The sequence below is a fragment of the Chionomys nivalis genome, chromosome 26 (assembly GCF_950005125.1).
Source record: "Chionomys nivalis chromosome 26, mChiNiv1.1, whole genome shotgun sequence".
Classification (NCBI taxonomy): domain Eukaryota; kingdom Metazoa; phylum Chordata; class Mammalia; order Rodentia; family Cricetidae; genus Chionomys; species Chionomys nivalis.
In genome coordinates, this window is record NC_080111.1 from 18757038 (window position 1) to 18774968 (window position 17931).

A 17931-nucleotide genomic window follows, 5' to 3' on the forward strand; every position below is an offset into this window, starting at 1 on the left:
ATGAATACTGCATCCTACACTAGTAAAACCTAAAGGTTCTCTTCCCCCTCTCCACCTTGAGGAGTTTCGGGTGGGAGTCAGGTGGGGGGTGGTCTATTGTGGTGCAGCGGTCCCATGGTAAGGAAGATCTGTGGGTCAGAGTCAAGTTGTGAAAAGCACACGGTACCCCACTATGAGGTTTGCTGAATTAGCCGATGAGGTATGCATTTATATTCGAATGGTCAGCAGGGGATGGCAAACCTGGTGTACTGAGGTACTGGGGTGGGATTGTGAAGCAAAACAAGATTAGCCAGATATAAGACCCCGTTACAGCTCTGGGCTTCTGGCGCAAGGCTGAGGGCCATCTGTGCATCACCTCTGCTTTTTCCAGCAAGGCATGCATTCATTCATGCTATTAATTAACCAGGCTGCAGCCAGCATCAGTAAGAGACAAGGAGTCACCAAGGAACGCCCATTTTGTGTTCTTTCGCGTTTGAATAGGCAAGGAAATGTTCTGTCTGCCAGCAGCACGGGACCTTGTTCTCCTCCTGTGTAAACCCTGTCAGGGATCCTAGGCACTGCCTCTGCTCGCCTCAGGGCCAAATGTCTCCTTTTCATAGAAAAATGTCACCTTTTCTCTAGGAAGTGGCAGGTAGTTATTACTTTTTTATTTTTAAAGACAAAATGACCTTTGCGTTTTGTCAACAACAACAATAACTAAAAAGCAAATGAAAAATCTCTTGAAAATGCACGCCTTGATGGCAGCCCTGGAACCAGCCCTGCATTTGGGTTTGCACCTGACTTTCTATTTTGTGAATTCTTAGATCATACCTGTCGTCAGTGATGTCACCTTAGGCCACTGTCAACGACCAAAGCATCTTGTTTCCCAGGATTTTCACAAGCACAAGGGTGGATGTTTGTGTTCAGGCTGTTGTTTCTCCCAGTTCCAACACACGCACATAGACACCAACACACACATACACAGACAGGCACACACAGACATACATAGACATGCACACAGACATACACACTGACACACAGACAGATAGAGACATACACATAGACACACTCTTATACAGACAGATGTATACAAAGATACACAGACACACACATACACAAATAGATATACACAAAAAGATATACACAGACAGAAACACACATGCATGCACAGACACATAGAGACATACACAAAGACACACAGACACACACATAAACAGACACACACACAGACATGCCCCAAAGATACACAGACACACACCTGCACACAGACACATACACAGAGACACAATGTCACACAGACAGACAGACACACATATACAGACATACACATGGATACACACACAGACATGCACACAGACATATACACACAGACACAGGCAGACACACACACACATACACACACACTGTTTTAACATTTCGAGTTGTTAAGTCCCAATAATTCAGCTTCATAGTTTTATAAAGCTCACAAGCAACTCCTCTGGAAAATGCCAAACCTGTTGCATAGTTTACTTAACATTCTCCTTAAATTTGGATATTTCATATTCCATTAGAGATGCAACAATCAAAAACTTCTTTTTTTCATGCAGAATATGTTCGTTCTCTCATGAGGGACGCAGGGGGAAAGGTTCCCAGTGTTCTCTTTTCTTCTCTAGTCAGGCGATGAAGCAGGAAGAAGGGTGGACTTGTGAAGGAGAAAGGCCCCCACAGGTGCTGATGCAGAGAAAGGGTTGGGCTACTCGTCTCGGCTTCTGGAGCTAACCTCTCCTTTCTTTCGGCCGTGACTTGTACAAGGCAGGACTCCTTCTTCCCCAGTGTTAGTTCTCCTCACTAAGTAGAGCAACCCCCCCCCTTCCCTGAGCTGGATTTCCTAACAAGGTGGCGAATGAGACCAGAGGACACTTAGATTTGCCACGTGCGCTCTTGTCGCTCCCTGAGCCGCCTCAGCCGCGGCGTGTAAGAGACGCGCTAATTACACCGGATGTAGGGATGATGTTTGTGCAGCTGCAGGCTTCAGCCTACTTCATCTCTGATTTCACCAGCAGAATAACATGTATAAACAAAGGGCCCCGTGGTAATTTATCTCCTATTGACTTCAGCAACGTCTTCTCACTGAGAATGCTAAGAGGTTTTAGGATGATCAACGAAGACCCAAGACTAATCATGAAGACATGATTCTTCCCTTTTCTTACTACCAAGATCATATCTCTGCACGGCTATTCACCGAGACCCACGTGCCTGTCTGTAAGGGTTGTGCCAACATCCTATGCAGGTATTTAATGCAGGGAAGATGAAGATTATCCCTCTTCATAGAAATAATTACCTTGCCTTACGCATTTTCTTACTGTCCTTTGATTTTTTTTTTTAATTTATTGTGACTCAAGATGATTCCTTTCATGTTTGGAGTGGGTTCTCATATCAGAACTAAGGGAACGTAAACAAAAGATGATTAGGTTCTGACTTTTCTAAATTATGTCTGGAAATGAAGATTAGAATCCTATGATTTATGTAATTGGCAACCAACACAATTGCCAGGGGTCCATACATGAAAGAGAGGTGGCTTGTCCCTATTTTGCTATTATCCAGTCAGGAGAATAAGCTTCATCAAATTTGCTACCACACTGTGAAACTTGTTAATGCCACCTTTAAATCTAAAACAATCTGAAGAAGCAAGCACCCATGGATATATTCAGAGTAGACCGATTTTACTTCTAGGATCCAAAGGTTGAGTGTAAGATATTCACAGTTCAATCAGCTGTGTTCAGTCAACCGCAGAATATCAAACTTGCTCAATTTTTGAAAGACAGTCTTGTTACTAATAGCTCTCATTTTCATGTCCCACATCCTTTCCAAGTGCTGTATATTAATAACTCGTCTGGTGAGATGTTTGTGCAAACTATGTTGAGAGAAAAATTTAAACAATGGTGCTCTAAAAGGTCCACAAATGCTGATGTATGATTATCATAGCAAAGCTTTCCCTTCCGTTGTCTAGCTCAGAGAATCGGTTCTGCACAAATAGATGCTTGCATTTGCTCAACCAACAAGTTGAATCTGGTGATATATACTCATTTGATGAACTCATTTGAAGATTTAATTATCAAGTAAGACACTGTCCATGCCTCAGTGCTCTCATAATCTCGAGGAGGGTGGAGATGAGGTAAGAGATTTTAGATCAGTCAGGGGAGGGATTAATATGAGTCCTTTCAATAAGGAACACATAATCTCGCAGTGCATAAAAGGCTCTCCAGTCTAGGAGAGAGAAGTAAGAATTTCACACTGTTTGTAAAAATACATTTAGCAATCTTGCCTCAATTTGTATTATTTTAGCTTATTTATCAACAGAGAATTGGTGATTCTAAACCCCAGACATAAAGAAGCTGATTGGGGAAGAAATAGGAAATGCATTAGGATAACACGGCCACTTCGAGCTTGTCTACCTTAAATTGAACACCTTACATTAATACACCACAGCCAACCAGTTTCTTAAAGAAAGACATATGAAAAGATAATGTTAACTCTAAAATCTCCAGGCTACTTTTATTAAATTTAAGACATGAGCTTTTGGATTTTTTTAAATACCAATTTTATACTCAGAAAGACTATTCTAATGTAAAACCCCTGGGATTATAATGCTTAGCACCATTCTGAGGTGTGCTCTTGGGCAGAATTGCTGCCCCTTTTATTTTCTGTTTTAGCTCCTAATGGGGCAACAGGAGAAAAACCAAAAATAAATTAACAGAAAGGTTCTGGGCAGAATAACTTAAAATTAATAGTGAGAAGAGGCTGTTTCAGTGCATCAATTTCCCTGAATGTAGTAGGTAAAATTATCATGTTTATCATATCTTAATCATCGTGGGATTTTTCTATGACTAGATATGTGTATTTGTTAAATATATATTCAGAGAAAAAGATATATTCATAGAAACACACACACACATTTATGAGAAAATATCTGTACTAAAATGGCAATAAGGTTTCTGGTGCCAGTATGTGAAAATCAGGTTATGGTGTGGATTATTCCCTCTAGAGTGAGTTTTCATGCAGCTTTTAAATTAAGGAAGCATAAAGAAACAGTATAAGGTGAAAAGAAAAATATATAAATAAGCTAAAAATCCAGGTACCATAATACCTTTTGGATGAGTTATTGAGGAAACATAGCATGATTTAGGAATTGGTACATCATTTTTTTAAAAAAACAAGTCATCTCGTTAGCTCACCAACTCCAGCCAGACTGGGACTGAACGAGCATGGGATCAAACTAGTCCCTCTGAATGTGGTTGACAATTGGGGAAGACTGAGGGGCCAATGATAATGGCACTGGGATTTGTCTCTACTGCGTGTACTGGCTTTTTGGGATCCTATTCTCTCTGGATCCACACCTTCCTAAGCCTGGATGTAGCAGGGAGGGCCTTGGACTTCCCACAGGGCAGGGTACCTTGCCCTCTCTTAGGACTGGAGGGGGAGGGAGGAGGGTAAGTGGGGGAGCGGGAGGAAAGTGGGGGAGAAGAGGAAGAGGAAATTTTGATTGGTATTATTTATAGAGTAATAAAAAAGGAAAAAATCCTCTCAGGTGGATCCGGTTGCAGCCAAAATCAAGTGCGCTCTCTTGTGATCTCTATACCACTTACTTATTATTCCCAAAGGAGCACAGGGACAGAAAGCATTTGCTGTGGCTCTCGTCTATGAAGTGTCTTGCTATTGATCTGAAGGACATCACTACAGAGGATGTATTAGGTATGTGGACAGAATGAAGGAGGGTTTTAAAAGTTCAGTACATTTGGAAAGATCAAAAATAAATATATCAGCAGGCTAAACAAGCACAACTTAGTTTTTTTCCTCTGGAGATGCTGTCAGCAGGCTGAAAATTCAATACTCTCTTCAGGTGTTTATAGAGACCAAAACTGTCTAAAACTGCAAAAAGATAGTGCAGCACATGAGTTTTTATAATTTATTTTCAAAGACTATGTATCTTTTCATTATGTGTATATGTGTGTGTGTGTGGGGGGGTGTAAGTACATGTGAGCGTGGGTACCCATGAAGACCAGAGGGATAGGATTCTTTGGAGTTGGAGTTACGGGTGTTTGGGAGCCAATACTGCTAATAAAACTCAAGACCTCTGAAAGAAGAGTCCATAGTCTTAATAACTGAGCCATCGCTCCAGCTCTCTGGGATGGGGCACAGGAGAGAAATGTTGAAATAACCACTCTGTGATGTGGTTAATATTTTTTATTGTAGATGAGAGAGAGAGAAGAGGAGGAAGAGAGAGAGAGACAATCAAGAGGCATCTGGGAGAGTCCAGAATGGTAAGAGAAGAAAGTAGTCTGGACATGGCCAGGGCTATGGAAGTGGGAGAGTGGGAAAGAATAGCTGAGATAGCAAGAGATAGAGAATAGAGCATAGCTGGGTAGCTGGTGAGAGACTGAGAGGGATAATAAAGAGAAAAAGGCTAGCCAGAGATAGATAGATAGATAGATAGATAGATAGATAGATAGATAGATAGATGATAGATAGATGATAGATAGATAGATAGATGATAGATAGATGATAGATAAATAGCCATATGATAGATAGATGATAGATAGATGATAGATAGATGATAGATAAATAGCCGTATGATAGAGAGATGATAGAGAGATGATAGATAGATGATAGATAGATGATAGATAAATAGCCATATGATAGATAGATGATAGATAGATGATAGATAGATGATAGATAAATAGCCGTATGATAGAGAGATGATAGATAGATGATAGATAGATGATAGATAGATGATAGATAGATGATAGATAGATGATAGATAAATAGCCATATGATAGATAGATGATAGATAGATGATAGATAGATGATAGATAAATAGCCGTATGATAGAGAGATGATAGAGAGATGATAGATAGATGATAGATAGATAGATGATAGATAGATGATAGATAGCTAGATGATAGATAGCTAGATGATAGATAGATAGATGATAGATAGACATATGATAGATGATAGATAAATAGTTAGATGATAGATAGATGATATATAGATGATAGATGATAGATAATAGATAGACATATGATAGATGATAGATAGATAGATGATAGATAGATAGATAGATAGATAGATAGATAGATAGATAGAGTATAGTGAGAATAGCTGGGTTATAAGGAAGATGAGTATCTGGGGTGTAGGGGAAGTCTATGACCGGAGGGAGTTTAGGGCAGAGGAGGAGGTAAGAAGGCCTAGGATGCTATCATGGACTTTGAAGTGTGTAACAGATGCTTGTGATGTGGAGGGAGTCTGGAGGCCAGCATGGGCTTTGATACGCTGGTAGGTACCACTGGTAGCCATCAGTCCCATCAGCCAGAGGTAAGGGAAATGACTTCTTTGGCCTATTGGATCTGGCCGTACAAATTTCTGAGGAATGCTGGCTTTGATCTAACTGCCAGAAGTCCTTCTATGATCCAGGCTGAGCTCACCTCTGGATGTCTGGACTGCCTTTGGAACTGGGTAGTAGGAGTTTCCTTTGGCTCCAACACCAGCTGCAAACCATTTGTTTCATTTTTTTTAAAGAAGAAAAGAATCTAACATAGACGTGAGTCTGAATATTTTTCTACATTAAAAACTATGTAAAAATATTTCTCCTGAGAGCCTTGGACTAACAAAAATCTCAGTGACAAGCATGGGAAACCTCCCTTTGAGATGCTGGTCAGGGAAGCCCAAGACACCCCCAAATAATAGAGGCTATTGCCATTGTCTCTGGCTGTCTTTCAGAACCAGAAGGTAAGACCCGATTGCTGAAGATGCCACAAACTTCACACACAGGAACTGGAGGAATTGAACTTGAACTCACCTGGAAGCATCCTCCCAGAAGCTTGGCCCTCATGGTATCTGAAGGTATTATGCAAATTGCAAAAGAAGAACAAAAATTGTCCTATCCATCATTAAAACATACCAACCACAGCAATGACAAGCACGGCAAGATATCTCCTGTAAATGCAGCAGAATATGTATCTCGGAAGTACCAGCAGCTGCCTAATTGGACTTGAAGCTCCCTTAATAGTAGGGAGTTTATACCTAGAACTGTAAACCCAGTCAACCTGGGGCTGGTGAGGCCATGGAGAGGAGAACTTATTACTGCTAATTTTTTAAACCAGTATAATTAATAACTTTATTCTAAATACTTAGCATTACACCCACAGATAAACAGAGCTTTTACCCCTCATCAAAGAATCCTTTTTCTTTCGGCAGATGAAGACCACAGAGATTCATAAGGGCTAAAATGGCCGTGAGGTGTCAATCCCCAGATGATCCATCTACAACATAACCTCATACGGCTGAACGGAAAGCTCAGGAGAGATAGCAGAAGGAAGGATGGAAAGGTTGGTTGTGAGAGCCAGGGGAACAGTGCATCTGTTGCAAGACAGTATCTTCTATCTATGATAGGGAAGCTGTGGAATCCCAACAATATGGTTGAGCCTAGACAAGACCTGGAGAATGGTAACAAAAACTGAAATAACAGCATAAGTGGGAGAAATTTTATAAGCTGCCCCCTACTCTGGTGAGGAGTTATATAGGCAATAAATGATGAAAGAGAGAGAGAAAGAGAGACAATATATCATTCTTCTCAAGAAATAAGACCCTGTTAAGTTACCTAATCCCACGTTGTCATCCCTAAATACCTATGCACGTGAACAAAACCAAGTGTACTCAACTTGCCTTATATTTATATCATATGTTCTCTCTCTCTCTCTCTCTCTCTCTCTCTCTCTCTCTCTCTCTTTCTCTCTCTCTCTCAATAAGGAAGAGGTCATAAAGTTGAGAGTGGGGGAGCATGGGAGGAGTTGGAGGGACAGAAATGACGCATATACAAGACTCATATGTGAAATTCTCAAGCTATTAAAGAACTGCAACAAGTTATTTTTATTGGATAAATAAAGCTAAAAGGAGAGTGACTTAAGTGCGTGTAACCTGTCACTAGCTCTGCAGAGGACAGGAAGGGGAAGTGGAATTGTGACTTCTGTGACAGGGAGACTGTGAGAGGAAACATGGGCTCCCATGGAGGTAAGAGGCAATTTTCTCAGGAGAGTCTGAATAACCAGAACCACTTGTACTGGAAAGATCCCGGGTAGATGAAAATATGGCTCTACTTTCTTGCCCCCTTTCCAATCAATAGCGAAGCTTATCTATTTCCCTCTGAGTCTGGGCTGACTGGAAACTCTGGTTAAGAGAATAAAGTAGACCCATGCAGTGCCAATTCTAGCCCTGAAGAGGCACGGCAGCTTTCCTCTGCTGGGTAACTCTAAGCTACTGTAGGATGCTCAAGCCAGCCTTCATTTGAGAGCATGTAGAACGAGATGCCTGGTTAGATCTCAGGTATTATCACCATTCCAGCAGAGCCATCAACATGGGAACAATCCACCTTGTATGACCCATCCCTGGGGGTGGGGAGTGGGGTTTCCATACGAAGACACTTGTGCATATCCTCAAGAGGAGATGGGAAGTAGCCGCTTATATGGCATGGCCTCTTGTTACCAGAAGAGTTTCAAGAATCATGGGCAGATAACGAACTATGCCTCTATATCACTGAATTTCACATAATTTGTAATGTAGCAACAGAAAATTAAAAGGCACTTTAGCAAACTAGAAAAAAGCCAATTTTGGTCAGTTCATTTGATTCTGTCAATTGGAAAAAAGTGATAACATCACCCGACCGTTTTACACACCCCGCGTGGAAACCCATATGGAGCTGATGATAAACACTGGCTGACCCAATAAAATCCCCATAAGGAGGAGGAAGGCAATGATGGGAAGAGACCACCAAAGTGCATGTCTAGAACTCAAAAGGAGCCTGCAATGAGTCCAAGCACATCTGGAGGTGGTGAGAAAATAGGTTGTATAAGTCATTTAAAAAACTTTGTAGGCCTTCTCATGCCTTATTGGAGGATATCTAAAGTACTGGGTTTTTATTGAATTTATTGGATATTGAAGTCATTGGGTCGTCATCGGTTGGATGATACCAGTACTGAATGGGCAGCAGTGAGGAGACGGGAAGCCACCGTTTACAAGGTGTGAGAGGTCTCTTGTGAGTCGTTGCTCCCCCAAGCAAATGGTGCAGCTATGATTTCAGAAAATACAGCTATGGATGGAGCTTTCTTAAATGATATCAAAATTCCCAGAGAGTAAGAAATTGTAGCCGGGCTGCGGTTGTGCACACCTTTAATCCCAGCACTCGGGAGGCAGAGGCAGGTGGATCTCTGGGAGTTCAAGGCCAGCCTGGTAAATTGCTCACAGTTCAATGTCTCAGAATGAATGCTGGAAGCTTGTTTACATGTTTAATATGAAAGATAAATATAAGGATTCTTTTTTTTTCCTTCAGGGAAAATACCCATAGACTTAACATCAAAAGTTAGTCTTTGAGGACAAACTATTCATAAATACTCCTTCAAAGCAATTCTGAACATAAAATACATGGAGATCAGGGAGGAGAGGCTGAAGATGCTGTAAACTGTTTAATATGTGATGGTACTCAGAACACAGTGGGCACTGTACTTCAGATTCTAAGGCTGTAGCTCAAGAGATGAAACACAGACACATTAACTATGCCCTCTTTAAAGAACATCTTAATATTAACAACCCACATCGATGAAGGGATCCTGACAGATTGACTGGAGCATTACATAGAAACGAACAAATGAACACACCCATTTGTTTCTGTGTTACCTAGGGCTACTTTCTAGATGGCAAAGTTGAACTGTTAGGATTTACTATTTGACTCATCTAAGAAGGGTTTGCTAACTCTTGCTCCAGTGTTCTCTTGATGGGTAGAAACATTGAACAAGATAGAGTCTTGGTTGGTCCATAGAGGTCCCAAAAGACTTGGAATTATAAAACACATGGCAAATATTTACAGAAGGTTTGTTTTGCTGTACACCTGCATGCAGAGCCTCTACTGTGTATCTCAAGCCAGAGAGGAAGGGAATCTCAGAGGAAAACCAAATAAAACCTCAGAGAGGCTGTGGAGATAAGCTGGCTGATCAAGTATAAGGACTTCCATTGGAGTCTCCCAGAACCCATGTTAAGATGCAGAGCATGTCAGCACGCACCTACACTCCTCCTGTGGGGACATGAAGACAAGGAGGATCCCCTGGGCTTGTGGACATCTAGTCTCGCTGAAGTAGTGAAGTCTAGGTTCAGCGAGAGATGCTATCATTGGGCAACAGAAGATACCTGATGTAGACTCTGACCTCCATATGTATATAGACAAGCATGTGAAGACACACACACACACACACACACACCAGAAATCACACTATAATTCCATATTCTGCTCCTGCCTTATAAGCCTATATAAAATTCAGTCTTCAAAGTCAGATGCAAATGTAGGTCTCAAATAACATTCAGTAACTTCCATGTATACCAAAAATGAATCCACAGATAAATGCATTAGGAGAAAATACATCATTAAAATAGCTCACAACAAAACCAATAATGTACCCATGAATAAGCCTAATAAGGAAGTGAAAGGCTTCCACAGTAAAAATCTCAAGTTACTGAAACAGGAAATCAAAGAAAACACTAGACACTAACTAGACAATAGAAAGATTTGATTTCCCAAACTCTTTCCCTGAAAGAATTAATATTGTGGAAAGCGATATAGTACTAAAGTTAATTTCTTAATCAGAATTCTGTTATTTTACTTTACAGAACTAGAGAAAAACAACTCAAGAATTGATACGGAACCAAAAAAACAACTCTACGGAGCAAGAACACAGCTGGATGTATTGCAACACCTCCAATTATACCACAGAGCTGTAGCGGTAAAGAAGTCCGGGGCTGGCATAAAACCAGACCAGTAGACAAACAGAACAGAGTAGAAAACCTGGAAATAAACCAATAAAGCTATGGTGCCTTTTTTCATTTTTGTAAACAAAAGTCACTTTTAAATATGGACAACTGGGTTCATAGGGCACACGAGAACTGTGTTCTAAAGAAATGACATAAATGGCGGGCAAGTGGGGAGGAGGCACTGTGGCCTGCGCATCGCAGAGGCAGAAGGAAAGGTTGTGGCTACTGCAGGACAAGTCTACATGGGAGGACAGGCAAGACATGCTTCTCTCTATCCAAATGGACCCTCTAGAATTGCTTGGGGGTAGGGGTGAGATGTCTGTGTGCGTGTGTGCATGTAATCATGTAATGTATCTTAGTTTGACATGTTGTGTATTTACCAATGCACATGCGTGAGAAGTCAAGGGTAAGACATTGTGTGTTTTCCTCTATTGTACTCCAAGTCGCTGACTGGAGACAGGGTCTCTTACTGCACTGAAGATTGCTCCTTGGGCTAGACTGCTTGGCCAGTGAAGTCTTGGGATATGTCTGCTTCTGTCCCCTGTGAACTGTCTTGGTTGACAGTCATGTGCAGTCATTCCTATATGAGTGTTGGCCATCTAAGCTGAGGTTCCTTGCTTACAACAAATGCTCATACACATGGGATCATCGTTTCAGTCCTGAAAAGTGAGAAATTTTAAAGAAAGCTATTGCAACAAGGGAAAAACGCAACGGGAAAACTCCTCTCCTAAGACAGGGTTTCCCCGTGTAGCCCTGGCTGTCCTGGAACTCACTCTGTAGACCAGGCTGGTTTGAACTCACAGAGTTCCCCTTGTCTCTGCCTTCTAAGTGCTGGGATTAAAGGTGTTTGCCACCACCACCCATGGACAATGAGAAGCTTTACAAAGGTGTGTGACAGAAGCTATATCGATGGTGTGTCACTGAGGTCAGTGAACCAACACGGAAATACACGAGAGTGTGAAAATCTTACAGTTTTCTAAAATCAGTAGCAAAGATGCTAAGGAAAATGTGTGATACTCCATGCGGTGTAAGAGAGAAAAGCACCATCTTCTGCTCAGTGGACATAAACAGGATTCATGTCTGAACTGTTAAGGGGACTGTTGCTGAGAAAGACCTCATGAGTCATGCAGAAGAGGATAACTCAACACAAAATTGTAAAGCTACTTAAAATGAGAATTTTTCAAATTTTTTCAAAGTAATTCAATTTCAGGTTCTTAAACACAAATTTTGTAGATGGCAATGTTGTCTTGCAACACCAAAAGGCTGGACATGCCAGAAACGAATTAGTTGCCTCTTGGGATATACGCCTGGAGGATGGGAAGGGGAGGTAAAAAAAAGATTTTGTTCACTATAAATATTTTCATGCTAGCTTCTTAGTTTGTGAACATATTGCTTCGACAAAATTACAAGGATGTAAATGTTCATTCCAAATCCCATTTCTTGGAATCTGGAATTAGCAGGTCTGTGGGCATAAGAATCTTCATTTTTTTAAAAAAAATTTACCAAGCAGACCGTGTAGAGGTTTACTGCGGTAAACTGCTTGTTACCCAAGCATAAGACTAGCGTTCAAATTCCCACCACATGTGAAGAGCCAAATATAGCAGCATGATCCTCTGAGCCCAGTGTTGGGAAGTACAGACAAGAGGAGCCCTGGAACTCCAAGGCTAACTGGTCTAGAAGAATCAGTGAGAATGGGGTTCAGTGAGAGACTTTGCCTTGAAAGAAAAAAAGAGGGGGGTGGAGCATGACAGGGGAAGGTGTTCTGATGTCAGTCTTCTGAAACGTGCAATGCACACATACGTGCAGACCACACACACACACACATATACACTTTACCAAGAATGGCAGAACTACCCGGGCACCCCTACTTTTGTGAACTCGGATACTGAGGTAACGAGCAGCTAGTACTACTGATCTATTTGAATGAAGATCTGCCAGGGGCTAAGGGTGTTGGCAGCTCCATCCTTCACGGTGCTTATTTGTGATCTGATTAATAAAGCAGACAACATGCAGAAAATGAATAAAAACTAACATTGTGACTTCATAACCTCCCCCTGGTCTCTAGGAGGAGCTCATGGGTAGGCCAGCGTTCTTCCTCCTCACACACTGGTAACCACCAGAACACTGATTCAACATCAGCCTGGGGGGGGAACATAAACCACCATGTAGCAAGAAAGCTGTTCAACAGAGGATGGTAGCTAAACACCTTTCAGACTCTGTGGCCTCTGTGAGCTATGTTATATCCAATCTGAGTTTAGAAGGCTTTGAACAGTATTCACTTAGGGATGCAAAGATACAAAAATACTTACAAGGATATTACCAGGGCCTGTGGTACCTGATTTCCAGAATGCGTAGGACACTTAATAGTCAGTATAGATGGTCCTTGGGCATCACAGTAATGTCTTTTGAGAAACCTTCTGGAGTATTGCAGAACCACTGGGAACTGGCTCAGCTGTCCGAAAGCAGCCAGAGGGATGCTACCCTCACCTTGGCCTGGGGGCACTACCCTCGTGTTCACCTGGGGGCGCTACCCTCACTTTGGCCTGGGGGAACTACCCTCGTGTTCACCTGGGGGCGCTACCCTCACCTTGGCCTGGGGGCGCTACCCTCGTGTTCACCTGGGGAGCTACCCTCACCTTGGCCTGGGGGCGCTACCCTCGTGTTCACCTGGGGAGCTACCCTCACCTTGGCCTGGGGGCGCTACCCTCGTGTTCACCTGGGGAGCTACCCTCGCATTCGCCCAGTCCTCTACTAGCCGGAAGTCACTATCAACTGAGAAAGAATTCCCTGTTCTCTCTTTTGCTGTGGTGCAGAGCCCTAGGGAAACATTTCATAAGGTTGCTTTTCTTGTTTCTGATGCAAGGTACTGACATGTTTCCCTAAGCTAGAGGTAACCGAAAGCTAAAAATGTCACTTAGACTGTTTCTGTGTTTATTTCAGTATCAAGTGAGACCACTCATTTTAAACACCAGTCATTGTCCTCTAATCTCTGCAATGTTTACTTTTGTTAGTTTTAGAGCTTCTTTAATATGTAAAGTTATTTTTTAAAAAAACAAAATAATTTATTCTCAAATATACCTGTTTATAACATGCCATGTAGAAGACCAAAACTGGGTTTGATTTTGTTTTTGTGGTGAGTTATCTTACATAACATCATTGCCTAGGCTCTATTACAAATGGCACTTCTTCATTAAACATCACCCATCCATCCATCTCTCCATCTATCCCCCATCCATGCATCTAATCCATGCATCCATCATCCATCCCATCCATCCCATCCATCCATCCATCCATCCACCCACCCACCCATCCATCCCATCCATCCCACCCATCCATCCATCCATCCATCCATCCATCCATCCACCCACCCACCCCATCCTATCCCATCCATTCATCCACCCACCCACCCACCCACCCATCCCATCCCATCCCACCCATCCATCCACCCATCCATCCACCCATCCCATCCATCCATCCATCCACCCATCCATCCATCCATCCATCCATCCACCCATCCCATCCATCCATCCATCTATCCATCCATCCATCCATCCATCCACCCATCCCATCCCATCCATCCCATCCCATCCATCCATCCACCCACCCACCCATCCCATCCTATCCCATCCACCCACCCATCCCATCCATCCATCCATCCATCCATCCATCCATCCATCCCATCCATCCATCCATCCATCCATCCACCCATCCCATCCATCCATCCCATCCATCCATCCATCCATCCATCCATCCATCCATCCATCCATCCTCTCCCATCCTATCCATTCCATCCATCTATCCATCCATCCACCCACCCACCCATTCCATCCCATCCATCCATCCATCCATCCATCCATCCATCCATCCATCCATCCAGTACTTACACCTGCTGCTGGAAACAGTGCACCAATCATACATAAAACCCTGGGTTCAGTTTCTCCGAATAAAGGAAAGCAGAATGAGTGCCTGTTATTTACCCGGAAGTATGTTAGATCTGAACGGTGTCAGCTACAGAGTGAGGCTTGTTCTTAATTGGTTGAGAATTTATTCTAGAGTTTAGGTCAAGATATGTGCATGTTTATGATTTTTAGAACCTTAAGAAACATGACCATCTATAGTTCTTTGGCGTATATTGTAAGCATAGTTAATCGTTCCCGTTTGTGACTCTGAACTTCACCACAAGTACACCCAAGTGGAAACACTAGCACACACCAAGGGCTTGCAAACCTCTCTCAGGTTTTCCTGATACTCTTGCACGTGCCTGTCTTCCAACAGCTCTCCCCACTTGCTCGGCCAGCAAACATCTATTCATCTTTTAAAGCCCTCATCAAGGGAGGATTTCTCCTGCCAAAGCTGACACCTTCTTCCTTTGTACCAGTTCATTACTTAGGCATGTATTTTTATTATTGCACTGGTATACACATCCACCAACATATCACTCGTCATCTCTGTTTGCACTGCAGATGTTGCGGGGATAGAAACATTTGCCTTTTAACTTTGCATCCTAATTAATTAGCAGAATGCTTGCCATGCACAGACCTTCACCAAATATTTGCTGAACCAAAGAGCAATTCTTCTTTATCATAATTTGTTCAATTTTGTAGAAATACACTTATATGTGTTAAAATTTTCTTGTAACTAGATGTGAATATGTATTTCTGAATATTTAAAGAGCATTATGTTTTGTTTAATTAAATTCTTTCCTAATAAAACAAATTACCATGCCTCCAAATGTTCAATAAAATGTTACAGCACACTCCTTTTTAAAAATTTTTGTTATTTAGTTCCCCTCTCTCCTGATGAGGGAGTGTTGTATCACCGGTGGATCTAAAGCCCCTTCTAGCTGTAAGCTGCCTAGAAATGCATTCCTCTTACTCACATCTTTTTATCCCTGGTGCAATGCAATGTCCAGGAGCAGGAGGCTGGGGAGGTGTCTGCTAAGCACACCAAGAGCAGACTCAATAGGAGATTCTGAGCAGACTTAGAGTTTTGGTTCTTTCCTCTCTCTTAGGAGCTGATGTGGGGGTTTTCTTTGCTGTGGAGGAGTCTTAGCCCAGGTGTGGCAAATTAGAGAATTAAGGCGGAGAAGGAAAAACACTTATTGTATAAATGTTTGTGTTTGGTTTTCTACTTTCTTTCCTAGTTTTGAAACATGAATTCTGGGATAGATCATAGAAAAGTAATTAGCTCCTTTTCCTTGGAAAAATGGATCTATCAAATATTTTGCAGAAGTTCAAGAGCCCTGGGGATACTTTCTCTGTTAAAACAAGCTGGATCCCATAACTTGCTTTTGTCCTAACCGCGTATCGTAAGAGCGTTTTCAGCTGTTGCAGTGTTTATGGGTTGGGAGCGTGGCAGGGGAGTGGGAGTGCCTTCTAAACCTCTCTGGGTAAACTGTGGTGCTGGACGCCGATTCTTGTAGGAAATTATGTACACATGAGTTTTAAATCAATTGTGTTTTCAAAATGTAATGTGTTTTGAAGTTCAAAGATGCTTTTTTAAATACAGACACAGTGTATTTTATTATGTCACTCTTCTCTGCCAATGTCTCCCAGATATGCACCATTTGCCTTTCCACCTATAAAAAAGAAAACCCCAAACCATAAGTCCAGCTTGAGCTCATCGTGTGCTCTTGGGTGTGTAGCCATTCACTGCAGTGTGGGCCCTAGGGCTCACACCTGGTCTTTGAAGGTGGTGTGAAGGTCAAACGTCCGTGTGGAGACCCAGTGTGTCATATACATTAGTCCCTGCTGGCGAGTAGTACTGAAATACATAGGGATCTTGGGAAATGACAGGCATAAAGAAACTAGCAAATAGTGATAAAGCTTTGGCAACTTTAAAAATGAGCAAATTCAAATGAAGACCTCAATTTTATGTCTTCTCAGACAAATGCCTTTTGGACTCACGGAAACAATTCAGTTCATAAATATAGAATCACATCCGTGGAAGAACTTGTCTAACTCAGTTCTCTAACTTGGGCGTCTCACAGGCTCCATTCAGAAAGTTAAGGGCATTAATTGAATCAAGGTAAAAAGAAATGCAAAAATGGTGATGGGCTTTATCTCTTTGCAGGTATAATTACAATACTTTCAATACAACTTAAAGGGTTTTAAAAATAACACCATAAAAATTTGAATCAGCATTTTATAAACAGATGATCAAATTTAATTTATTTTTTTCCCACGTAAGGATGTAAATTATGGAAACTCATTCTTGGGTCAGGTAAGCGAATCACAAGTCAGAACTGTTAAATCAGACTGATCTCATTACTTTTTTTTAAACTCTGGGAACTTTTCATATCTTGTTTTCTCTGTTCTTAACAATCTGGGTCTTTTATTTCCATGTGAAATTAATTTCTGTTATAATTTAGATAGACATACAAGTGATTATATATGAAAACCAACTGATAATGACTAGAAAAAAACACATTAAAACATTGTATAGAGGACATATTAAAAGTAATTGGTTTTGTAATTTTCCTGTATATAAGATGTGCATACACACTTAAATATCTGACCCCAAACAATTCAGCCTATGAATTACTGAAGGATTAACACAGGCTTAAAAGTATCAGTGACTAAATATGAGTTAGCAAAGTGTGAGATGCTGACCTCATCCCTAAGAAAGAGAGAGTGATAACTCAGAAGAAGGCAGGCTCTAGAGTCTGCTGGACCAGGGAACAGAGGGACCAGTCTGAGAAGTGAGACAGAAATCGAATCTCCAGGTTGTTTACAGATGACTTCTGCTCAAAATCTAAAGTAGGGAACCTATGACTTGACATTTTCTACACCAAAGTGACCTTTGCCTTTGGAATTAAGCCACAAAGCAATCTCCGCGTCTGGTTTACAGGAAAAGAGTCGCTGCAGAGCCAATTCCCGGGCTCCACGGAGCTTACCTGTCTCCATTTTCCCATCTTGCGCTGCGGGTCCATCTGGTATCACGCTTTTCACCTGGAGGAACTCGTCTGGCTCATCGCCACCAATGATAGTGAATCCGAAGCCCATGTTGCTCTTCTTGAGGGTGGTGCTGAGGAATGTCCCCTTCAGTTGGGACGCATCCCGGGTGAAGAGCGGCTTTTCTACATCGGCCAACACAAGTTAAAAAGGGAAAGGCATTTTTAAG

At 41.8% G+C, this 17931-nt stretch overlaps 1 protein-coding gene across 9 annotated transcripts in view; it reads right to left on the reverse strand.

Annotated features, from left to right (window-relative positions):
* Magi2 (membrane associated guanylate kinase, WW and PDZ domain containing 2) overlaps nt 1-17931 on the reverse strand; it is a 1220672-nt gene that overhangs the window by 256853 nt on the left and 945888 nt on the right. For all 9 annotated transcript variants that reach the window (XM_057758561.1, XM_057758559.1, XM_057758560.1 and 6 more), the window contains one exon: nt 17705-17887. In XM_057758561.1, the coding sequence (XP_057614544.1) occupies nt 17705-17887 (183 nt within the window). The remainder of the gene's footprint in view (nt 1-17704; nt 17888-17931) is intronic.